This window comes from Esox lucius, chromosome 21 (assembly GCF_011004845.1).
Source record: "Esox lucius isolate fEsoLuc1 chromosome 21, fEsoLuc1.pri, whole genome shotgun sequence".
NCBI classification, from domain to species: domain Eukaryota; kingdom Metazoa; phylum Chordata; class Actinopteri; order Esociformes; family Esocidae; genus Esox; species Esox lucius.
Window position 1 is genome coordinate 5938991 of NC_047589.1, and position 26272 is coordinate 5965262.

Genomic DNA, 26272 nt, shown 5'->3' on the forward strand with positions numbered 1-26272 from the left:
CACTTGAAATATAGTCTGTGTGGAATGAATGCATACATTATGCAAGTTTCACTTTTTGAATGGAATTACTGAAATAAATGAACTTTTTGATGATAATCAAATTTTATGACCAGCACCTGTATATGCATATTTGAAACTGCAACATTTCACTTAAACCTGATGAAATGCCTGCCCTAGATGGAAGGCCTCTGTCATCACTTGTTTGAACTCAGAAGTTTGCATATGCTTAACAGGCAGGAGGATTGTATTACTACATGCAGCGACTGTTGGGTGGCAAACTGTATGTGAACCATACAGGATGTCACAGGTGTGATTGAACTGCACAAAGACTGAAGTTTTCTTCTGGTAAGACAGGAATGTGGCCCTGTCCTGTGAGCCACTGGAGAAACGTGCTGGGGGACAGGTGACCTGGCTAGTCTACTGTGTCACCCGCCTCTGGATGTTCACCTTTTCAGAGACAGAAAGCAAACAATCATCAAGTGGGATGTTTTCCATATTCCAAAGAAAATGTATTGCAAAAAGTTATTAAAGTAAATGGCTAGCTATATCAATATAAAACAACATTAATACAACTGGCACTATATTTATAGACCACAATACCATATGCACTATTGCATTTAATGTAAACATGACTGTTTTTACACTAAGTTGACCAAGTTTGATGTTATTATATAGTGGCAAGCACGGTTTTATAGCTACTAGCCCATATTTACTGTAGCGCTAGCTAGATAATGCTCTCAACAAAATAATGAAAGCACTACTGGATTGCACTACTGGATTCCTTTTTATTTTCCCTGCAAATACGGAGAACAGCCAGCTTTCTTTCGAAGAGTAAATGTGCTATTTTTGTGTTCAAGTCAACCGGAATTAGCTATGCATTCAATTCAAATGAGTAGGGCTAGTGCTATGGTATAATTGCCCGGAAGTTTATGGCCTTACATTATCCTAACACCTGCCAAACACAGCGACACAGACACTCTCCCTCCCTCCCTCCCTCTCAGTAAGCAGTACCCTGACGGTGTCACTGACAATCACAAGGAGTAGTTATCGGAAATAATCATGCTGAAGACATGACCAGTCTACTTGGCGGCAGCTAGCACTAGCTACGTTTGCAACAACATTTTCACCGGAGGAAGAGGCAAACGCTTAGAAATAATAAACACCAGGCAAAGATGTTACCAGAGCTAGTACCATAAAAAAGTGGGAAAATAGCTACTGTGTTTGCAACGTCGAGAGAAAGATTTAATTGCCCCTGTTTCTATAAAAACAGCTATATCATTAACAACATTTAAACAAAAGATCGTTAGATCGTAGATATGTTAAATTGTCATTACCGTATTTGTCCCAGCGAAATCCATGATGTTAACGCCGGTCTGGGTCAAGGCCGGCCACCTGCAAGGCAAGCACTTCTTCCTTGTTTCATGGTGGGTACGTACTATGCTCCAAAACGTAGGTGATGATTGGCACAAGAGGAGTCCTGTGCGCCAATGAACGCTATCTATCGATCTGCGCTCGATTGCTCTTCCTTCATCCTCCAACTACCCGGATGTCTGTCTCAGTAACTTGAAATTGAATTTGAGAACTGAATCTGAATTGTGAGAAGTGAATGTGAAGATATATAGAGAGTTTAATTTTCAGTGAGGATCACATTTTATTGGACTTCGGATCCAAACGAATAAATTCAATTTCAAATTATACAATTCAGATTCAGTTTTTCAATGCAATTATTCAAATTAAACAATACAATTTCAAATTATGTGATTCAAATTCAGTTTTTCAATGCAATTATTCAAGTTTAGCAATTCAAATTCAAATATAAATGATTCAAATTCAGTTTCTGGTGGCACATACTTCAGTCCATACATTTCACTTTTCCGCTGTGCTGTGAACAACGTTAGGTGCAGATGAGCAAGTCATTTTCTGCTCAATGGAAGAAATAGTATCAGAGGATGTTAAAATAGTTCTTAAAACTCCAATGGCTTGCTGCAAAGCTTTCATCTCATCTCCGTCCATGTTGATCGCGACCTGAACATGACCCAGCTCGGGTTTCTCAGCCAATCACTGTGCGAGAAATATTCTGCCATCCGTTTCTACTATACTCCTTCCGTTTCCACTAAACTTTCTCTCTCACACACACACATTCTTCTCTCACGTACATATATTTTCTTTACACATGCATACATTTTCTGCTTATATACATATATTATTTAAAATTGCGACTGCATGTGTATGAGATTAAAAATGTATGAATATGTATGTTAAATATAGAAATATGAGAGAAACATATATTTGTGTGTGAGTTAAAATACAGAAATATAAGAGTAAAATGTATGAATGTGTGAGTTAAAAATAGATTATTATGAGAGAAAAAACTGTATGTATGTTAGAGTGAAAATATATGTATGTGAAAGGAGAATGTATATATGTGAGGGTGAAAATGTATGTGCTTGTGAGAGTGAAAATATATGCATGTGAAAGGAGAATGTATGTATGTGAGAGTGTAAATATATGTATGTGAAAGGAGAATGTATGTATGTGAGAGTGAAAATATATGTAAGTGAAAGGAGAATGTATGTAAGTGATAGGAGAATGTATGTATGAGAGAGTACAAGAATGAATAATGTCTTATACGGCCCCTCATACCATATTACGTTGTTTATATTGTAAATATGATATAAAACATTTCTTCTGTCAACATACTATGGGGATGTTCTTTGGCATTTGGAAAAATGTAGGTTTCTTACTGATTTTAAAACGAGAAGTAAATACAAACTGCGCTACCGGTCCTATGCTGCCAGCTGGTGACCATTTGGTGTCATTACATCAAAACAGAATGAAGTGTCTCTGTCAAAATAATGAAATACGGTTTGATATCAAAGGCGGTAAATCCAAATGTTTGAGGGGAACACATATTTCTTGTATTATTAATATTCTTCATTAGTTTCAGCCTAAAACAATGAAATATGACAGTAATGGCATAGTGGTAACAGGAAATGCCATTGAAACAAAACTTCATTATTGATTCAAAAAAAGATTATCATACCATATCGCAGAAATGTTCTCTGTAGAACATTGTTTTTGCCTTTGCAACACATACATTTTCTAAATGGTGTCCGAGAAGTCGGTTTTTATGTGTTTGTATTGTAGCTGAGAGTGTACTGATTACGCAGATATATTATACTTCATGATACCTGTCACAGAATTAATGTAGGACCCAAAATGTCCAAGTAGTAAAATCTGTCCGAAAATCCTTTAGTACTTAAGGGGGCCAGGAGGGTTAATGTGACTTAATGACAAACTAGTATGCAAAGTGTAAATGCGAATACAATTTTAAACGCTATCCCTCGTTTAACCAAGAAAATGTAGGACTTTCCCTGCTGGACATGATTGGCTGAGATAAGGAAGGGGCTGGATATGCTGAGATTGGTCTGCCAAATCACTGGTTTCTGTCATAACACCCATAGTTTTTCTGTAGATTTGCAAGGGATTTTTAAAAAGCGGACTGTTATGGACTTTCATGAACTACTGTACATTTTAGAAATGTCTGCTTTTCAATTCCCTGGTATGTAACTCTGGTCTTTGTTTGTGACAGACATTGTTGTGTTTCCACACAGAGGCAGAGAGGAGGTGTCATGCAAAGATGTTTATTATGGGATAGGAAGTCTGGTAGTCAGCAGGCAGGCAGAGTTCAGACAATGGGTCAGATTATTTGGGTACAGAGGAATAGTACCGGAGGGCAGGCAGGCTCGGAGTCAGGGACAGAAGGGAACCGGTACTGGGAAGGCAGAGAAGAAAACAGGTAACAGGTAACATGGAAAAACAAACGCTGGAAACACATGAAAAGACAAAACGATCTGGCAGCAGGCCAACAGAAAACACAGACATAAACAGACAAGGGGTAACGGGAACATAGAAGACACCTGGTGGGGTGTGGAGACAATAATGAGACAGGTGAAACAAATCAGGGTGTGACAATGGTGGATATATCTGTCTGCCTGCCTGCCTGCCTGTCTTTGAAAAAACAATTAATCCCTGAGTGCCTGATGTGGAATAACCTCTTAAATTTGCTGGGGCTGTAGTTAAAGAACATGGCTATTCATCTCAAACGTCCTTCTTCTGGTTTTCATCCTTTTTCTTAGGACTGGGAATAAGTGACACCACTCCAACCTGAGGACCGGAGTATCCCATCCCTGAAAGGGACTGGGTTTGACCACTTTGTATTGGTGAAACTTGTTATGGAAATAACATTTGAACTAAGGTGCATTTGAGAAATGTCTGTCTTTCCATTGGCTGATATGTAAATCTGTACTTTGATTGTAACACACATGTCTGTATAATATCAGAGGAGTATTAGGTATTTGGGCTATGTCCTCCTGCCTAGAAGAAGGATGTATTCTTTCTCGTCCTATACATGAATGAGTTACTAGTTAAAGATGCTGAGAGGGGTCTGGTGTTTGAATAGGAGACATCCTTGACCGGCACGGGTGGATTAGAGGGGTACTCGTAAATCTGTATAACCCTTTAGTGTCTCTGTTGACTATCCAGACATTGTGTCTCCTCAGGAGTTGAGAAGGATAAGGACAGCCCGCCCTTTGGGTAAACTCTTGTGACAAGACAGATGGCAGCATCTTACCACACCCGTTTTTCTATGTAATAAATACGGATTGTTCATGTATGGAGTTAGAGACTCCTCGGATGATTATGTATATAAGCGTTTGACGCGTCTCTCATATTTGTATAATAGTTAATAAAACTGTTATAATGTGCCAAGAGAACTTTGTCTCTGTTTCTTACTCCTTTAAGAGTGTCGATACGTGGAATGTCCATCACAAACTGGATTTTGGGCTGTTTTATAGATATTTCTAAAGAGTCAAAAATTCATGTAACAGATAAAATGTATAGGTTGAGTATACAATTGCATTAGAATTATCAAAGATAGCAGTTCTCCAGGAATTTTAGATTTTGCCAGAGCTAAGATGCATAGAGAGAAGCTGAAAATAAAGCATGAAAGAACGTTTACAACAACGTACTTTGGTTTATAACTATAAGTGTGACCCTTTATCCATCGGGATTTAGCAATTTAGTTGTCCATAAGATCCTGAGTAGGATCAAACATGGTGGCCGCGGATCTCGGATCAGTGTGATAAAATATAAAATACTGACTGTACCTGAAATAATGTTATAAGAAGAAACTGTCCTGATAACAATAAGAATAATATGTGTGTCATTCACATTTGCTTTGATTTGCAATAATCAGACAAGTTATTTGAACTCATCTGGTTTGAGCTCAACATAGCCTACTGAACTTGCAATTTTGTTTCAACTGGCTATATTTCATGGTCATAAGCAGACTATTTTAATGGAGGAATGTAATCAGATACATTCATGTTACATGACTAGATTGTTAGGACTGGAATTGGAAAGATATTTCTCACTTTTGCAGTGGATAGTATTTACCAGGGCTTAATGTTAATAAACATAGCAGTGGATAGTATTTACCAGGGCTTAATGTTAATAAACATAGCAGTGGATAGTATTTACCAGGGCTTAATGTTAATAAACATAGCAGTGGATAGTATTTACCAGGGCTTAATGTTAATAAACATAGCAGTGGATAGTATTTACCAGGGCTTAATGTTAATAAACATAGCAGTGGATAGTATTTACCAGGGCTTAATGTTAATAAACATAGAAGTGGATATTATTTACCAGGGCTTAATGTTAATAAACAAAGGGTTCCTATGTAGAAGGTGAAGAATATCTCCTGACTCTGATAGACACTGTATGTAAGTGTCCTTTTGTGTTTGGCTCAGGGTCTCTCACCATCTCCTGTTCTGTCACCTCTATGAAGTAGAATCTGGGATCACATCCTGTATATTGAATATTTGATCAACTCAGGTTTGACTACAAACTCCTCTCAGAGGTTTATAAAAGCAAGTCTACCTCACTCTCTCTTCCTGTTAATGGTGTTGGTTAAAGTACCCCTTCTGTCATTCTGGGTCTTTCTTTCTCTCTACCTTCTATTTGGTTCAAGGTCATCAGGCCATGCATCTTGTGTCATGCTTAGATGAATGCTTTGTTTATGTCAAGTACTGTATTGGAATGTGAGCAGTATTGCCTTGTTTAATGTTATCATCAAATGTTGAAAATAGATATGTCCTATGACATCATTTCCATGTAAGACTAATGCGATGGATCTACTTGGTGTATATTTACTGAATAATGGTGAATAGAGAGAAGACCAGAATCTTATTTGCATAATGATGATGCTCTGTATAGACAGCACATGATTCAGTGATCTGGGAGTGTTTATAACCCTGTGAGTTTAACACTTCATGACTGAGATCTGTCCTTCATTACAACTGAACCCACAACAACCATGACTTTTATAACCATCTTCATCTGGACACTTGTCCTCTTTTTCAAAGGTAAGATTTATTAGATGTTATGTTGAAAAATTATTTAATCTACAGAAAGGAATGATATATGGCAATGCTATTATGTATATGATGTACAATGTGTTACTGTGTTTTATTCCTTTAATATGGGTGTCCTTATTTTATTTTACAGAATCCAGAGGACAGTACATTCTGACTCAGTCACCTGCAGTTCAATCTGTTAGAACAGGAAATTCAGTTACTATGAACTGTAAAGTCAGCAGTAATGTGCTTGGCAACGATTATCTAGCCTGGTACCAACAGAAACCTGGAGGAGCTCCTAAACTCCTAATTTACCGTGCTAACACACTTCAGTCTGGGATTCCATCTAGATTCAGTGGCAGTGGATCTGGGAGTGACTTCACTCTGACCATCAGTGGAGTCCAGGGTGAAGATGCAGGAGATTACTACTGTCAGAGTTTACACTATCCCAACAGTGTATATGTGTTCACACAGTGATACAGAGCCATACAAAAACCTCCCTCAGTCAGACTGCACAGTGACTGAACTGTTACAGCTGGGACCTACTGCAGGTGTTGAGGGGGAAGAGACAGTGACATGGAACACTGGTCAGTAGAGGAAGTCAACTTTGAATAAGATTAGAAAATATAATAAGATCACATGTTCTCCATCATCATCGTAGTCAGGGCACAGACCTATATAAGGGGGCTTAATGGCTCCCCAAATATGCCAGCAGCCATTCACCCATCAGCTTCTACACACACATCAGTTTCAATGTGCATCACATAGATGGACGACACATGTCTGTCTGAGTTAATGACACCTGCAGGTAGAATGGGGGCACCGATGTGCAAGAAGGGCCAGGAGCTCAAGCACCCCTTGGGGTCTATCTGTGCTCGTGTCTGGGGGGCAGAGACAATTACATGGAACACTGGTCAGTAAAGGTCAACTTTGAAGAAGGTTAGAAAGCAACATATACATCACATTTTCTCCGTCATAATCATTATTTACATTATTGTCTTTGAACATTTTAAATATTGTAATTTAGCTACAGCTCCTATTCAGAGCGTCTTACATACATGGAAGAGGGAGTTCAAAACAGGCGATATCTATATTCTGTCACTATTCTGTCACCTACTCTTAGGTGCTGCAAGAACTTTAGTGACCAGAGAGTCAGGACACCATTTTACTCTCCCATATGACAGTGAAAATGCCAATGTTTTCTTCAGTGCTATTTTGTTTTGTGTTTTGATCTTCAGACCAGATAGAAGAGTGCCCTTACTGGTACTTTAACTCTACTTTCAGCAGCATCTCATCTTCCATCCAGGGTCCAACCAGGAACGACTCTGTTTAGCTTCATATACAAACCATCAGTGGGATGCAGGGTCCTATGTTGTTGTCATCATCATCATGGTTGTGACTTGTTACATTTGTCATGTTCTGAAAGTGCATCTACAAAGTTAATGAATATCTCGAAACACACATTATCAGTCGATATGAGTGAAGTTGAAGTTACAGAAGCATCAGCCCCTCAAATCAAATCCCCATATCCAAGTATTGATGTGATCATCGTCTTCATGAACAGATTACAGAACTTGAATACAACCTGATCCTGGTCTGAAACATAAGACATGTGCAGTACATACACTAATATGAAGGCTGTTGAAGTGTATGAATGTATGCTTATTTATGTTTAGATAACAAAAAAACATCTGTTTATTTGTACACAGGAAGTCATGCTCATTCAAAGCGCGACAATAATCAGCCAATGGGATTACAGTAATTCTGTCCTCTATGTCTATAAAGCTGAGGTAAGACCGGAGGTTCTTTGAGATGAGATTGAGTCCATTAAACATTGTTTCTGGAGACCAAGTCTGTAACATCATGAACAACAGACCATCAAATGCTGCAATAAATAATTGAATTACTCTCCCTTGACGACCGGGTACACAATCATTATTTCAACCACTATATGAAAGGGCTGATTTCTAACAAGGCACCCGCATCGAATGTTATCATTGGATTGAATGGGCGTTATCATTGGTTAACAGCCTCATAGATATGGGTCCGAAGGGGCCTGCTAAGCCTACTGGTAGACTCAGAAGGCTGTTATCATCCATTCGCATGGTTAATCACGGATAAATACACAAGACTCCAGATCCAATCCCAAGCCAATCCAGGTCGCCGCTAACCGGAAGTCTGCTGGATAACGGGGATATGTACAGGTAAGACCATAGACATAATAAAGAATAGACGCCGCATCGACCGCTACTGCCTACTGGCGCTGACGAGCCATGGGACCGCCATCTTGGACCGGTCAGCTGCTCCACTCAATGTAATCTGTTTTGGCAGGTGAAACGACCTGTCAGCGCATTTAATTAATCATACCTCAGTGAATACCTTACTGATTTTCACGCTGGTTTTTTTGCTGCAAAGGTCATACATGTAGCTATGATACAGGACACATGGTTCAGCGTATTTTAATATTCATAGTTCTATATTCATCAAAACTGTGAACATAATCCCCAAAAAGCGAGAAAAACAGGAACATTTCCAGTTTGACTATCATTCTGATTGAAACACCTAATGTGTAAATAGTGGCAGTAAAGTCAGAAATATATATTTCTCTCTCTCACATTTCACAGCCCCCATCCCAACATACTCACATGGGTCCCAGTCTAAAATAGCAGGATGAAATGAAAAGTGACTGTTTTTATTTAAACTACACATTTACTTTGTTGAAACTCCCTTGAAAAGTCTGCAAACTTAATTAATGTAGCAATTTTCAAAACACAGTTACAAGTGCTTTTCAGAACCCAGAGGGAAAGGGATCAGGGCTAAGACAATAACAAGGACATAATGTAAAGATAAACTTCATTATACACAAGCTCACAAACTTAGTGTAAGGCAAAGGAGACCAACATTTGGATTCCTGGAATTTAGGATTAAAGTCTTGAATTGTCGTGGAACCACACACATGCACATGCTCTAAAACCCCTGAAAGAGGACAGTTCTTCCTCATGCTCCCTTTCTGCAGTTCAAGAGAGGTGAGTTTGGTAATGTGGTGCAGCCTTATTTTGAGAAACACAGACACAACCAATGACAACAAGTCAGAATGATGGTTGTCGATGCCAAACTGAGTCTCCTCAATGTGTTCCCCAAGCAGAAAAACATCCTCCGTTCCAATCTCCTCCCGGACGATGTCTGTGACTGTCGACACCTTAGGAGCTGGCATTGGTGAAGCTTGGCGGATCACCCTCTCTGCAGCACTCAGCACCTTATTGAAATAATAATTTAAAAAAATACATTATATTTATATAGGGCTTTACACAGGTGAGACACCACACTGAACCATCAGGCGGCGGAAGATGGCCTGGAAGTGCCGATGGATTGTTATTCCAGCCTCCTTATATGGAAAACAGGCACACAATACATACATTACTCACAAGACATAAAGATATTCATTAGGTATATTTTCAAAATTGTAATTAAAAGAACACCAACCCTACCTGACGCTCTGATTGAATTAAATAGGAGCTCCAAGTGATCTTGGCTGAACCTGTAGGTGAGCACATACCGCTGAACTAAATAATAAGCTTGTTTGAAAACCATTCTATCAGATGTTCTGTTGCCTTTATTTTAAGTGTGGTGGGTATGAGACATGAGAGGTAACTTACTTTTGTTAGGGTGAATTACACGTGAATAATACACAGTGTTGGGCAAGTTACTTGGAAATTGCAGTGAGCTAAGCTATTAGTTACTCTGTCATGAATAAAGCTTCACTACACAAAAGCTACCACCCAGTCAAATGTAGCAAGCTAAGTAACACAAACACAGCAGTAGGCTAGTTCACTACATAGGAAGCTACTTTAAGTTGTGCTAATTTCACATGACAAGAAAAGTAGCTTGTGTGGCCAAGCTGCTTGGTAAATAAAGGAGTTACTACTACTGAAAAAAGTTACTTGATTCTGAAAATAGTGAAGCTACCACCAAAATACTAAGTTACTAGCTAAGCTAGTACTGCCCAACAATGATGATACCATATTTTATTTATATAAATATATAATTAGCTGGCCAATGTTATACAAGTAATATTTGTTTTATTTCTACAATAGCATTCTTGAGTCAGTTGTAATCTAAGTCAGTGTTATAGAATATGACTTATCAAGTCTCAGTTCGCTGGGTGAACACCGGCTGGTGCAGTAAACATAGCCTAGCTAGCTGGATACGATTTCAGTACAGTAAAATCAAAGATCCTTGCTCCTTCTCAACTCTCTGGTAATATTCTAGTCACAAAATACAACCGATAGTACGGTAATGTTAAATCTTACTTGTGAAAAGTAATCCCCCGAGCCCTGCTTTCGATGGTCCGCCGATATGAGCAGGAGTATGCTCCACAGTGCTCTGGCATCGTTGCTTCTGCTGCTACGCAAATAGGAGTATGACCGGTCAAACATGGCGGCCGTATTTCTCGCGCCACAGCAGCCAATGCGGCGTCTATTCTTTATTATGTCTATGGGTAAGACCATTAAAATGAGAGCCTTTAAACTGTGATCATTAACTCAATAAGCGTCAATAAGCGAAAACAATACAGATTTTTTTTTTGGAAATGTTTTGTGGTGGCGTGACATTAGTGTTGACAACGTTATGGTATTCGTGCGGTTATCACAAATACCCCAAACAATGTCCTTAATTAATTATGAACCTGCTACACCACCTGTGCTACCCTAACCATAATCATAACCTGTCTCAAATAACACCCACATCATTTGGGACACTCAGTTTTTGGAAAATAATTTGGAACACTAAACGTTATTATTAGCCTACTTGCTTTACGTTAGAATAAACGTTACTAAGTAGCATGTTTTTCTTTTAGTAAATGTCTCCATTAGCTTGAAAGTAAGTAGTTGTCCACACTGTACACAGTGTAGACAGTAAGGCCTATTGCATATATTGTGTAGCTGCTCATTAACGCTTCACTGAAGCCATATCATACTCATACTGAGTGAAATATTCAAACTCAAAACGTGTTTTTATGGCTGCACCATGGGCTGCACCTGTAGCATTGAGGATACATCAAATGGACTCCAGGTGTTCTGAGCATCATTTTATATGCATATCCATGAATTTAAGCCTGCCATGTTTGTTATCAGATGACTATCAATCTATTAGAAATAGATAGACTGTGGTGTCTGGATTAGGGTGGCACCGAAATCATGGTTGCAGCTGCTGCCTTGGTCCTGCTCGACGTCCTGCTGCGCCCTGCTATGCTCTGCAGTGCCCTGCTACGTCCTGCTACGCCCTGCTGTGCCCTGCTACACCCTGCTACGCCCTGCAGTGCCCTGCTACGTTCTGCTACACCTTGCAGTGCCCTGCTACGTCTTGCAGGGCCCTGCTACGATAAAGGTTGTTATGATTTGATACTATAAATAGAATTGAATTGAATTAAGTTTTATTGGTGTAATACTTTTTTTTTTGTGTGTTGTCTCTCTTTCAGAACTGGATTGGTTACTACAAAAGATCCTTTAAAGCTTCTTCTAAGCCCCGGCCGCCAAAACAAAAACTTTACAGACGAGAGCTTTCACCTTACATTCTCAAAAACAAAGGTGAGAAACAATATTTAATGGATGCTTTTTATTGTTATACTAAATGGATTGTTGTTGTACATAGCGGCCAACAATCAGGGGTTCACAAGGGTCATGAAGCAAATTTTCAAGAAAGCATTTACCAAGTATTTCACAGACTGCTGTGTCTATTGAAAATAATCATCAGATATCTACTGCAAACGTTATCTTGTTTTTACAGTGTTGTTACAGGGTTTTACAAGCCAAGTTTGTTTGTTGGACAGATTGTCAGATTTTCTCTGTATGAATTTACTATATAAAGACAAGGACTAAGGAGTTAAGTTTGTTCTGTGCATCTATGAATGATATTAAGGGTAGGTGGTCAACATTAAGAGAAGAAGTCAAGCAACAATATGTTCAGGAGGCAGCAGCACTGAAGGCACATGGGCAGACACAGGACCTTAGCCCTGAGATGAGGGAGCTTAAAATAAAAGGGCATCTGAAGAACCTGAAGTAAGAGGTTTGGAAAGAAGGGTCCTTTGCTAGGCATTAGTGGTATCATTATAGTATTAGATGTAAGGATGATTGATGGCAATTGTGATGTGAGCAGTACTGTGACAGACAATTGGAGTGTTTATCTGTAGATTATTTTAGAATTTCAAATTAATTAAACATTCCATCTGATTTTTAAACATGTAGGGTGTACTAAATCAAGTCCTCCGAAGATTCACATACTGAAACCATGTCCATCCATGTTATAAAAAATTATTAAACATGAGATGGCAAACATAAGCGGTGCTTAATCGCAACAACATATACCCTACATAAAAGAATAAACACTGTAAAACCACAATAAATATGTAAAACAAAGTATATGGGTCAAGTGTTTACAAGGCTATCAGCATCAAATATTCTCACATTCAAATGATTGTTGAAGGCTTATACCACCCCTCTCAAACTAAATTCCTACTGGTTGAGCTAGTCTATTCAGATGAAGGTTGTCAATTGAAACATTAGTAGTCACATATGGCTATGAGTCCATTAGACTCTGTGTAAATGGAGCTAATGTATAGTTTATGTAATCTCCATAAGCACTTATTTCTCACCTGTGACAACACTGTTTTCATAGAGATTGCCTAGCCCTGTTAAGAGTTGTTTCTTCAGTGTATGTTGGATTTTTAAAATTAATGTTTGTCCATTTTGTTTATAATCAATTATTTAATATTTTTGTGGTTTGCTTGTTACCTCTAAATATTGTGAAGGTGTCCAAGCTTGAGGCTTTGGGTGTGGAGACGGCCATTTTATCCCTTGACAATCAAAAGGCCCGTTTAGAGGTCTTTGAAATGAGTAGCAAGGAAGCCACTGTGTTCCTTGATTCAACGGACACAGTGAACAATTTTGCACTGCATTTCAAAGATAATATTGGTTGTATGAAAGTCCACAGAAATGGACCCAGACCCATAATAGTGCAAATATATATAAAACAGTTTTATGGAATTAATTGTTGTCTGTTTTCGCATCTGCAGCCAGCTCCTCAGCCACAACACCCACTACTAAAGATCCCATCATTGTGCTTTTGAAAAAAGTGCAAGATCTTTTCAACCAAAAATATAGTAAGCATACGTTCAAACACTTTTTTAGGCTCATGTTAAGAAATGCCTTAAAGTTATATCTTGATAACCTAATATACCTTTAAGAATCTATGGCAATATTATCCAATAAATCAATTATGTTTCTAATGTACCCATCAACCATAAGATTATGACACTTTAACAAAACTAGCTTTCAACAGGAGGGAAGTCAGACTTATCCAACTGTGTAATTGAGTAACATGTGCATGCATGTGTGTGCCCATGTCTTTCAGAGGAGGCCGGAGGTACTGGAAGGCTCCCCTACCAGTCCCTTGAGAATAACAAGGCAACGATCAAAGTTGCTGGGCTGCCCATTGGACTTGACATCAAGAAGCCCTCCTTTTACGGAAGACACCAATTAGAGGCCATTATGGCAGCTGCTGAGCAAATTTCATTTGAAATCAGTAAGTGATATTAACAGTGGCTGTTGTCTTTCTTCACTTGTGTTCCTGCAGACCATTTGGCTCTATGCAAAGTTAACTAAAGAATAATAAGTTAACGAAAGAATAATACAGGCCTTCATGTGAGTCTTTGTATAGTGCTGGGCCACTGCAGACATCTATACCCGGGGTTGGGGCTCGTATGCGAGCGCCTGGTGGCCGGGCCTTCCCCCATGGGGCCCGGCCGGGCTCAGCCCGAACGGGCGACGTGGGGCCGCCCTCCCGTGGGCTCACCACCCACAGGAGGGACCATAAGGGGCCGGTGCGAAGGGGATCGGGCGGCAGTCGAAGGCAGGGGCCTAGACAACCCGATCTCTGGACACGGAAACTAGCTCTAGGGACGTGGAATGTCACCTCGCTGGCGGGGAAGGAGCCTGAGTTAGTGCGTGAGGTTGAGAGGTTCCGATTAGAGATAGTCGGGATCACCTCTACGCACGGCTTGGGCTCTGGAACCACACTCCTGGAGAGAGGATGGACTCTTCACCACTCTGGAGTTGCCCATGGTGAGAGGCGGCGGGCTGGTGTGGGTTTGCTTATAGCTCCCCAGCTCTGCCGCCATGTGTTGGAGTTTACCCCGGTGAACGAGAGGGTCGTTTCCCTGCGCCTACGGGTCGGGGATAGGTCTCTCACTGTTGTTTGTGCCTACGGGCCGAACGGCAGTGCAGAGTACCCGACCTTCTTGGAGTCTCTGGGAGGGGTGCTGGAAAGTGCTCCGACTGGGGACTCTATTGTTCTACTGGGGGACTTCAACGCCCACGTGGGCAACGACAGTGACACCTGGAGGGGCGTGATTGGGAGGAACGGCCCCCCTGATCTGAACCCGAGTGGTGTTCAGTTATTGGACTTCTGTGCTAGTCACAGTTTGTCCATAACAAACACCATGTTCAAGCATAAGGGTGTCCATCAGTGCACGTGGCACCAGGACACCCTAGGCCGCAGGTCGATGATCGACTTTGTTGTCGTCTCATCTGACCTGCGGTCGTATGTCTTGGACACTCGGGTGAAGAGAGGGGCGGAGCTGTCAACTGATCACCACCTGGTGGTGAGTTGGATCCGATGGCGGGGGAAGAAGCTGGACAGACTCGGCAGGCCCAAGCGTACTGTAAGGGTCTGCTGGGAACGTCTGGCCGAGTCTCCTGTCAGAGAGATCTTCAACTCCCACCTCCGGCAGAGCTTCGACTGGATCCCGAGGGAGGCTGGAGATATTGAGTCCGAGTGGACCATGTTCTCCACCACCATTGTCGAAGCGGCCGCTCGGAGCTGTGGCCGTAAGGTCTCCGGTGCCTGTCGAGGCGGCAATCCCCGAACCCGGTGGTGGACACCGGAAGTAAGGGATGCCGTCAAGCTGAAGAAGGAATCCTATCAGGCCTGGTTGGCTTGTGGGACTCCTGATGCAGCTGACGGGTAACGACAGGCCAAGCGGGCTGCAGCCCGGGTGGTTGTGGAGGCAAAAACTCGGGCCTGGGAGGAGTTTGGTGAGGCCATGGAGAAGGACTATCGGCTGGCCTCGAAGAGATTCTGGCAAACCATCCGGCGCCTCAGGAGAGGGAAACAGTGCCCTACCAACGCTGTTTACAGTAGAGGTGGGCAGCTGTTGACCTCAACTGAGGATGTCGTCGGGCGGTGGAAGGAGTACTTCGAGGATCTCCTCAATCCCGCTGTCACTTCTTCCATTGAGGAAGCAGAGGATGAGGTATCAGAGGTGGACTCGTCCATCACCCGGGCTGAAGTCACCGAGGTGGTCAAGAAACTCCTCGGTGGCAAGGCACCGGGGGTGGATGAGATCCGCCCTGAGTACCTCAAGTCTCTGGATGTTGTGGGGCTGTCTTGGTTGACACGCCTGTGCAACATCGCGTGGCGGTCGGGGACAGTGCCTCTGGGATGGCAGACCGGGGTGGTGGTCCCTCTTTTTAAGAAGGGGGACCGGAGGGTGTGTTCCAACTATAGGGGGATCACACTTCTCAGCCTCCCCGGGAAAGTCTATGCCAGGGTTCTGGAGAGGAGAATACGGCCGATAGTAGAACCTCGGATTCAGGAGGAACAGTGTGGTTTTCGTCCGGGCCGTGGAACACTGGACCAGCTCTATACCCTCTACGGGGTGTTGGAGGGTTCATGGGAGTTTGCCCAACCAATCCACATATGTTTTGTGGATTTGGAGAAGGCATTCGACTGTGTCTCTCGCGGCATCTTGTGGAGGGTGCTTGGGGAATATGGGGTCCTGGGTCCTTTGCTAAGGGCTGTCAGGTCCCTGTACAACCGAAGCAGGAGCTTGGTCCGCATTGCCGGCAGTAAGTCAGACTTGTTCCCAGTGCATGTTGGACTCCGGCAGGGCTGCCCTTTGTCACCGGTTCTGTTCGTAATTTTTATGGACAGAATTTCTAGGCGCAGCCAGGGGCCGGAGGGTGTCAGGTTTGGGGACCACACAATTTTGTCTCTGCTCTTTTCAGATGATGTTGTCGTGTTGGCCCCTTCTAACCAGGACCTTCAGCATGCACTGGGACGGTTTGCAGCCGAGTGTGAAGCGGTGGGGATGAAAATCAGTACCTCCAAATCCGAGGCCATGGTCCTCAGTCGGAAAAGGGTGGCTTGCCCACTTCAGGTTGGTGGAGAGTGCCTGCCTCAAGTGGAGGAGTTTAAGTATCTAGGGGTCTTGTTCACGAGTGAGGGAAGAATGGAACGGGAGATTGACAGACGGATCGGTGCAGCTTCTGCAGTAATGCAGTCGATGTATCGGTCTGTCGTGGTGAAGAAAGAGCTGAGCCGCAAGGCGAAGCTCTCGATTTACCAGTCAATCTACGTTCCTACTCTCACCTATGGTCATGAGCTTTGGGTCATGACCGAAAGGACAAGATCCCGGATACAGGCGGCCGAAATGAGCTTTCTCCGCAGGGTGGCCGGGCGATCCCTTAGAGATAGGGTGAGAAGCTCGGTCACCCGGGAGGAGCTCAGAGTAGAGCCGCTGCTCATCCACATCGAGAGGGGTCAGCTGAGGTGGCTTGGGCATCTTTTTCGGATGCCTCCGGAACGCCTTCCTGGGAAGGTGTTCCGGTCCCGTCCCACCGGGAGGAGACCCCGGGGAAGACCTAGGACACGCTGGAGGGACTATGTCTCCCGGCTGGCCTGGGAACGCCTCGGTGTCCCCCCGGAAGAGCTGGAGGAAGTGTCTGGGGAGAGGGAAGTCTGGGCATCCCTGCTTAGACTGCTGCCCCCGCGACCCGGCCCTGGATAAGCGGAAGAAGATGGTATGGTATGGTATAGACCATTTGGCTCTATGCAAAGTTAACTAAAGAATAATAAGTTAACTAAAGAATAATACAGGCCTTCATGTGAGTCTTTGTATAGTGCTGGGCCACTGCAGACATCTAGAACAGCTTTATTGCATTTTGTTATATATTGTACATGCCTTTGTCAGTTTGTAAGGGTTGTGACAATATTCCTCAGTTAGAGTTTATCATTATAGTTTAACACGTTTTCTAAAAAGGCACCTCTCCAGAATATCCTATAAATGTTTAGTTGAATGTGATGGCCTTGGCAATGGTTTACATCTTTTTCATGTTCATAAAACTATTCATTAATTCAATTATATGTCTCCTGTGAATTATATACCTTAATTGATATTGCTATGTGATTATTTGTTCTCCAGTAATGCTGGAAGACCAATAATTTTTTATGCTCATATTACACGTTTTCCTTTTTTCCTAAACATATCAATTAGATACAGCACAACGCAACCCCACTGACATGGCAGAGGGAATGTCCTAGCACATGGACGCAGAAGGTATGCTGAGTTGTTTTATGGACTGAGTAGCTGGAGAGGTGGCAGTTCACCTCCTGGGCACTGCCAAGGTGATCTTTAGCAAGGCACCGAACCCCCCCAACTGCTGGAGATCAATAGAAAATATACATAAAAAAATGTAATTAAATTTAAATGAATATTTAACATTAGACTTAAGAAGCACATTTCACTAGATATTTAACTTTTGTAATTCAACCTCATTACTCAGCATATTTGACCCCTGTCCACATTAATGTCTGATGCAAATTATATGATTCACCTTTGTGTCATTGTTGAATGTCTTTAAATCAACAGACACATCAGTTTGTATCCAGAAGAAGTCAGTGGAACAGATCTTTGAGGCCATGTGTGGAAATGTTATTTCTTGCAATCTTAATACATTTTGAAAGCCAATTGCTACAAATCAGTTTTTGGTATTGCTTAAATTCGAGCTTAAATGAAACTTCTGAGGTCTGCCATTGACATTTGACAGAGAAAAGCTCACTTGTTTGAAAATTACAATATATAGATACAATATTTATCCAAGTGACAAACAGCTTTCATAAGCTTGATATCCTGATAATTTCACACGTTGAATTGGCTGTTGAGATTTAGATGTTTACTATATCCATATTATGCTGCCAAATTGCATTACAAATTTTAATTAAGATTCAAAATTTGTATCAAGAAAGATTTTATTGTGTTTTCTTTTATGTTCTTTAGGTGCACAGCAGATGGAAGGAGAGTCCTCAGAAACAGCCACTAATGTAGCCAACGTGATGACTGCAGATGAAGGTATCTGTCCAAACTGTGGTTATTTATATTTAACCAGGAAGTCCCATTGATACTAATAATGCCTTTTTCAAGCAGCAAAGATAAAAACAAGTAATTTCAACAGATTACAATACTGCAATATGTAATCACAATTATGTTATTACAGGTGAAAACTGGTTGAATGTGATTGAACCTAAAATGCATTTCATTTAGGTGCAGTACAGCGAAAAAACGGAAGTTGAAACAACTGAAAATAAACTATAAGAACAAAGGTTGTGACATGAAAACTAGGGATATTTCCAGTATAACGGTTAATATACTAAAAAGGCCAGGTCTGTTATCTATGGGGAAAAAACACCAGTTTAGTGTTTTTTGACCATGTTAACTGTTGTACTGTGATAAACTGAGGGGCAGGTGACCTGATAAAATGTGTCAGTTAATAATTACTTAAATTAACTCACTAATTTAACCTTTTTTCATTTCCCAGCCCCTCAGCCCCCTCTGTTTGCCAAACCAGCTCAATTTAAATGTTAACTGGGCTCCACAGTCTTTTCTGACTTATTTTATTGTTATTTAACTTGGTTGGTGTTTAACTGTTAAAAATCAGGGACATTTGGCAAAAGTTGTAAATGAAATGGCTGCCTTAGAGACATTGTTTTATATATGTTTATGATTTCAACTAACTGGCTTAACTTCCAAAATATTTCTGTTTTTGTTTCGATAGATGGAGGCAATTTGTGCTCTGTCTGCCGCATCTATTTTGATGACAAGAAGAAGAAAGCTACAAAGAAGTGGCGTTCATGGTCTCAGTGCTCAGTGTGCCAATCATGGTCCCACACTGCCTGTGGTTTTAAAATAAACATGTGCCTTCATTGCCAGGGTCAACACACCATGCAAACACCCTGATTTCTAGTATATATCTAGGTCCGTTGCCACTGAAAATTCCACGGATGTCCCTCGTTTTCGGATGATGTCCGTCTCCTTCCTCTTTTTTTGTGTTGGCGTTCTAACCTCCGGAGGATTTCTGAGGACTATGGTTAACTGCTCCTCAGATCTCTGCAGGGTAAATCCAGACGGCTAGCTAGACTATCTGTCCGATCTGAGTTTTCTGTTGGATGAATAAAACAACTTTTGAACGTACACAAATTTGAGTTTTTTTTACTCTGTTGATGGCCCCCACCGCATCCCTACAAAACACACACACTACGTTTAAAAAGAACACTGGAGCGTTTGGTCGGAAAGTCCAGCTCTTGTGAAAGCTCATCCGAACTCTGGTGCAGAACATTGTTCTATATCTATGCCTGCCGGTCTGTACGGATTGTATATAGGCCTATGTATACAGATTTTAGCCGGCGGCCTTGAGTTTGACACTTGATTTAAAGCCTTTTATCATTTTCATTAAAATAGACTTCATTTAAATCTTGCCACTATATGTCTTTGGATTACACTTTACTGTAAGAAGAAGACTGTGATATTTTCATTTACTCTAGTTAAGATTCTTTGTACTTTATTGTTGTTTATTGGCACCATCAATGTGGTCCCTTTCAAACAGTACAATGTGGGGAACATTAAAGTTCAATTGTAGTGAATCAGTTGAATTGAGTACACATGTTGTGAATAAAAAGTAGCCCATTTCTCAGTTTCATTATTGGCTCACCTATTCAATACCCAGGGTCAAAGTATGATTTGATGTTTTATAAAACTTAAACGTATTTACCACAGTCTAAATACTCAGACTGTTAGAATTTCCTTGAAAATTTAAGAGAGGGTTTATGTCAGAGGAGTAGTAAATTTGTGAAAACGTAGGCATACAGTTGAAAGACAACACTTTATTTATTGCTAAAAAAAATAATGGTTGCTTTTTCAACCCACATACAAATTATCTCTATTAAAAAGACACATGTAATTACCTGTGACTGTGAAATGTTATTTATATAATTTAATTGTATAATTCAAAGAATATGTGACTGGGGATAGGCTACTTAATATTAAATCAGCGTTCTTGAAACATAAACTAATTTCTACATTAAGCAGGCTACCATATGGTTGGATTTGATTTTAAATAGGCTATGCTAGATTTGCCAAACATAACTGAAGCATTTAGTTGCTCACAGTGACAGGTGTTGGAAGGAGGAAAATGTTAAGGGAAAAACTAAATATTTGCCGTAAAGCTCAAAATAAAACATTTCAATGGAGGAATAAATACAGAGAATACAACAGGGCCTATAGGCCTACAGTATGTGTCCTTTTTGTTTTGAATACTAGTAATAATAAACGATTCACAACCCTAATAGCAGCATTAACATAAATAGATATGCATGCCATGTGTGTCCCGAACAGAAATAAACTGTGTGTGTGTGTAGTAAATCTGTTTACACAGTCTGAAACAAACAAACAAAAAGCTTCATTTTATATATTGAGCCTTGAAAGTGCTCTCTGAAACTAGACCTGAGATGGCTTGTGTCCGTGAAATGAGAAAATGTAAACTTTGTTGTAGAGTTGAACCAAATACATCGTTGGAAAGGTCTTGTCCTGGAGAGTAACATATTTTAGTATAAAGATGGCTTCTGCTTTGAATGACCGACCTTTGAAACGTCCCCCTGGTGCATGTTTTAATGGTTGTAATTCAGTAACTAAAGGGGTTAGAGACATGGGACCAAGTGTTATAAAAAGCTCTTGGCCTACTCTATCAAGTAATTATAGTCAACAACTGGGGGTGCTGTCAAATGCTGTTAAATGTAACAAATATTTGAAATATGATTACATAGATGTGTTTACTATACACATAAACCCCTCACTCTACTGTCATCTCAATATTTACAACCTCCAATTGTAAGAAACACAGTAATGTTTTAGAAACTACAACTCCGTGTAGCCACGCCATGTAGCTTGATACAAATCACCATTGTAGTTGTAGTTGTAGTTTTTCTGGTTTGCAAATTAAGGTTGTAAAATAGTGTTGGGAAAAGATATATCTACTGAATATATCAAATATCTAGTAAAGCCGAACTAGTCATTACACGGCATCTAGATGTTCTATATTAAGAAAAAGTAAATATGTTGGTTTATTTCAGATATACTGTAGAGCTCAACATTGTCCACTCACTTTTTTCCCCATTCAATTGTTTCATTGAGGTATAGCCACCAAAGCTGGCTATACATTGAGTACAACAAAGCTTTATAAAGTTATTTAGACACCAGCTTCTACAAAAAATATTTTTTTGTCCAAAAACAGCTTGTTTAAAGAATCTTTTTGGTTCACATTGGCAGGACAGTTCACAGCTCAAGAAAAACAAACATGGACTTTTTTGCAGTTAGACTAATCAACTAATCAGCAACACAGCATCAATTAGACCCTGATCAGTTACAATGAAAACACACAACCTAAACTGTTTGATTAAATTTGGTTAGCGCTGAATTAAGGAGACATTTTGAATTATTCATCATTGTATACCAGTGTCTGTACGCTTGGCATGGGGAGGTCCTGAGACAGGTAGGGGTTTTCTGGGACGACATAACTAAGCGCTGCAGGAACAATGATGATGTAGCTTTCTTTCCAGCTGTTTGAGACGTTGAATGAGAGCAGCTTTTGAACCAGGCTGCTCTGTGACATTGATGGCAGAGCACAGAAAGGCATGCTGCTGATTGAGGTGTTCAGTTACAGTTCTCATTTCCTGGTAAAGCATGTGCTTTTCCTCAGCTGCCTGTGTCCTCACATATAAGGCATCAATTCCACGCCTTTTCAGACACCTTGAAACATAATCTTCTTCAATCTAGTAAAAGACATAAGGAAACAAAGTGCTATCTCATGTTAGCAGGTGGTTGATGAAAATGATTGGCAGGTAGTTGTGGTTACTAAGCAGTTGTCAGATGGTTACTAGAATGATTACAGTGTGGTTACTAGGTTTAGGTAACTATACTTACAGTGTCATCAGAGCAGAGGTAGACAGGCCGAGAGGTATCGTATGCTTCCTGAAAATCAATTGTTGCAGGGAAGACGCTCATCTGCAGTGGCCACTGAATACTGTTGTATTCCTTGATTGCTTGTCTCAGTCTCTTGTTGGAGTTGGCTACCTGCTTGGACAGTCTAATGGCAATGCCCTGCCTATCTGAAACAAAGTTAGAAAACACACATGCAAAGAAATGAATTCATTAGTTTTTATTATGGTCCTTTGAAAAGTTGGATTTTATATTGGATCTACTTATCCACAGCACTTTACCTGGATATTTTCTTTTCAGATGGAGGAGGACTGCTCTCTCCCTTGATTCAGTTCTAGCCTTGCATATAAGTTGGCCTCTGAGGTCACGGTCAACATCTTTAAGGGTAGACTGGAAATCTAGATCAGATTCTTTCCATCTTCTCTCAATGCGGTGTTTTGTTTCAATGTTCAGCAGAGAGTTCTCAATTCTACAATGGTCAGCAAGTAATTATTATTAAATGTTATTTAGACACTTGATCAGAGAACAGCAACAGACAGATTCAGCCTACTTACTCTGTTTCATCCTCCATGTACAACTCACGAGTCCCAGATCTATACATTTCAAGAAGTACAGCACAAGAATAAAGTAGTTACCTACCAGAAATCATTACTGTGGTACACCTGGCCAAACACTGTAGAAGTTATAAGGAAGGCCTTGGTGGTACTGCAGCATTATAGCAACTCTTCATTTATAACAGGGATCTTCAACAGGGGGTCCTCAGAGTCAATGCAGGGGGGCCCCTCCAAATTATTAAATTGTTATTAAAGAAATATCCAAAATTGTTGGGTCTTAAATTGAATCCAACAAATTATTAGTTGAACTGCTTATAGGTGGGCCTAAAATAATGAAGACCCCTGATTTATTACCATTGTGAGTTTCCTACAAAAATATGCTGTTATTGTCTCACTCATAGCTATGTAAACACACCTAGGCTTCCATGTTGAAGCACATCAGTAGGCTACTTAAAGATGGGTGTAATAACTATATAGTCTTACATTAACACATTGAATTCTTACTTGAACTTGTAGAACTGAATTAGCTTGATGATGTAGTCTCTTTTCCATCTACAGACAGTGTCTGGAGAACAGATAAAGACATTACTACTGCTATAATAAAGTGCTTAATTTCATGTTACTTCTTTACCCACACAGTTAACAGCAGTGGTTCCCAACCAGGGGTACGAGGACCCCTGGGGGTACTTGGCCTCTCCACAGGGGGTACTTGAAAACACTGATGAGACCATAGACTTACTAGTGAAATTAACATGAGGGGGTACTTCAGGGGTACTGAAAGCAGTGCAAAAACATTTTGGGGGTACAGTAACTGAAAAAGGTTGGGAGATACTGGTCTTACCTGTACATATCCCTGTTATCCAGCAGACTTCCGGTTAGCAGCGACCTGGATTAGTCTGGGATTGGATCTGGAGTCTTCTCGTGTATTTATCCGTGATTAACCATGCAAATGGATGATAAAAGCCTTCTGAGCCTACCAGTAGGCTTAGCAGCCCCCTTCTGACCCATATCTATGAGGCTGATAACCACTGATAACGCCCATTCAATCCAATGATAACATTCGAAGCGGGTGCCAGGAAACTCCTTGCACAGCAGAAGTTGTGCAGGCTGTATGGCAATCTCAGCAGGGATATGCATTTTTTAATAAGTACATAGATTAATAAAGGCTACTACTGTATATACGCACAGTATTTTACACCCCTGTTTTACTGCTCCGAGGCTTGCAACAGGGCATTTGAAAATCTAAATGAAAAAAGGAAGATTGAGTTGGAGGCAGCACAGACAAAATTTAACGCAATAAACTCCTTACCAGCCGCCGCGACCGGGTAAACTGTTTTATATCTAGTATTGAATATATATATGCTTTTTGAGGTGTAAATAGGCTACAGCCGGCGAGCAGGCAATTAGGCATGGCCATTTCTGTACTTCAAACTGAACAAACATGCTAGATTGCGACCTTTTTTTATATGACATTGATCCAAACATTTCCATGCATACTTTTGTTTCAGCTATACAAAAAGAGTGAAGATGGGAAGAATATCCTCACCCCGGGTGATCTAACGTACCTCAAGGGAGCCATTGCGTCTCTGATGTCAGATGATGAGATTGGCGACGAAGATAAAACATCATATGAGGTTTTGTCTCCGAAGTGTCTGTCATCCAAACTTACTTGCGTCATTCAACAATGCCAAAGGGCACTGGATGCTAACCAAAAAAAGGGAAAAGATCCCAGGTCCAGCCACACCAGAGAGAGACTTGGGAGGGAGAGCACTGGAGAACCACCAAGCCAACCTTCCAACGAGAGGTATTTGTCTGCAGGAGAGAAACTGAGACATAGACCCAATATTCATGGATAGTTCGTTTTGAAATGAATGTTTTTGACTGAAATATTAATTCTGAGTTGGTCGGGATGGTTGAATGTTTTCAGACAATAGGCCTATTAGTTTATATTAACAAGTTTGTTGCAAATGTTTATATTTCCTTTGCTGTTCTAATAAATAAATATCTAACCATCGATCCCAGCCGTTTTTTTCATTCATATCAGTAAGCACTTCAGATGCATGCATATGGCTCTTTTTGCAGATTGTTGTATTAATCTTAAACAACAGATATTTTCCTGCTTCAAATTCGTCTACTTATTTTGAAGGCAAATATAGGCTACTGTATATTTTCTTGTACATGTTGTGGCCTAGGTAAAATGGAAGATAATATTTTGAATTAGATGTAGGACATACTGAGGATACATTAAGAATCATTAGATATTCTCTGAGTATGATAGCATTTTTCCCAGCACATGGTAGGTATAACATTCATAAATGAGTCTGATATTCCTGAGAGTACACATGGTGGTATGGGGAAATGGTGATTTTAAAGCATTCTTTTTAAAAGCACTCTTCAACAATGCTTTAAAATGCAAATACGGATTCCGAAATGTGCCATGATAAGAAATCAATAACATTCGTGGTCAGAGAATGTTAAAGCCATATTTTGTGGTCTCTTCAAATCCGGGAATAGGCCTATGTATAATTTTATATGTAGGCTACGTATTTTCTGGGTTTTGGGGACTCCGGACATGTCAATTTGACGATACATTACGAATCCGGAGATTAGATATTCTCAGAGTAGGATAGCAAGTTGACTCGCATATATGAGTCTGATATCTCCCAGACTAATCACGGTGTCAAGGGAACGTAATGATTCCGGATATCATATGTGCTTATACAGTGCCAATACGGATTTCGGATTTTCTCATGATATGACAGTTGTGGTTGGAGCATATTCACTCGGTATTTTGCGGTCTCTACCAAATTTGGGACAATATAGCCTTGTATATATCTGTATTTTCAGGGTTTTTGCCATGTGTTCTGGCCTGGGTTCCATCAGGTGTTAAAATGTCTAAAGTCTTTTCGATCTGGTTGGCGTCTGGCTCCTTGCTAAAGGTCATAAAGGTCTGCAGAAAAACCCTGATTCCGAAGTCCTCTGACCCGGCCGTGTGTGCTCATCGGGGTGGCAGCTGTTGGCAATCGGATCAGTGGTGTTGCGACTCTACTCCATGATATTGAACTGCAGGTTGGCGAGTGCATGGTCTATCTCTCCCTGTCAGAAAGGATTTATTTCCTCATCTGGGTGCTCTGAGACTTGTATGGTCCTGCACAGGCTCATCTTGGATGCTAGGAGGAGGGGCCAGGGTTTGGCAG

General features: G+C 40.8%; 1 protein-coding gene, 1 long non-coding RNA gene and 4 gene segments (V, D, J or C); 4 read left to right on the forward strand and 2 right to left on the reverse strand.

Annotated features, from left to right (window-relative positions):
- Positions 1–26272, forward strand: part of LOC105008451 — a 966635-nt gene that overhangs the window by 574404 nt on the left and 365959 nt on the right.
- LOC106024145 overlaps positions 1–26272 on the forward strand; it is a 458405-nt gene that overhangs the window by 248976 nt on the left and 183157 nt on the right.
- The window catches only part of LOC117593618, a 530161-nt gene that overhangs the window by 216191 nt on the left and 287698 nt on the right, over positions 1–26272 (reverse strand).
- The window catches only part of LOC105009329 (Ig kappa chain V-III region MOPC 63), a 784483-nt gene that overhangs the window by 119767 nt on the left and 638444 nt on the right, over positions 1–26272 (forward strand). Inside the window, exon 2 of one of the 4 annotated variants that reach the window (XM_034289344.1) lies at positions 6571–6889. The exons of 2 other annotated variants lie outside the window; for them this stretch is intronic. In XM_034289344.1, the coding sequence (XP_034145235.1) occupies positions 6571–6889 (319 nt within the window). The remainder of the gene's footprint in view (positions 1–6570; positions 6890–26272) is intronic. One more of the 4 variants, XM_034289345.1, reaches the window with a different exon arrangement.
- Positions 1–26272, reverse strand: part of LOC114829915 — a 587221-nt gene that overhangs the window by 58229 nt on the left and 502720 nt on the right.
- LOC114829921 lies at positions 17240–19711 on the forward strand. The gene is made up of 4 exons (XR_003777726.1): positions 17240–17280; positions 17749–17811; positions 18532–18603; positions 19307–19711. It is a non-coding gene; the product is annotated as an uncharacterized LOC114829921 (long non-coding RNA).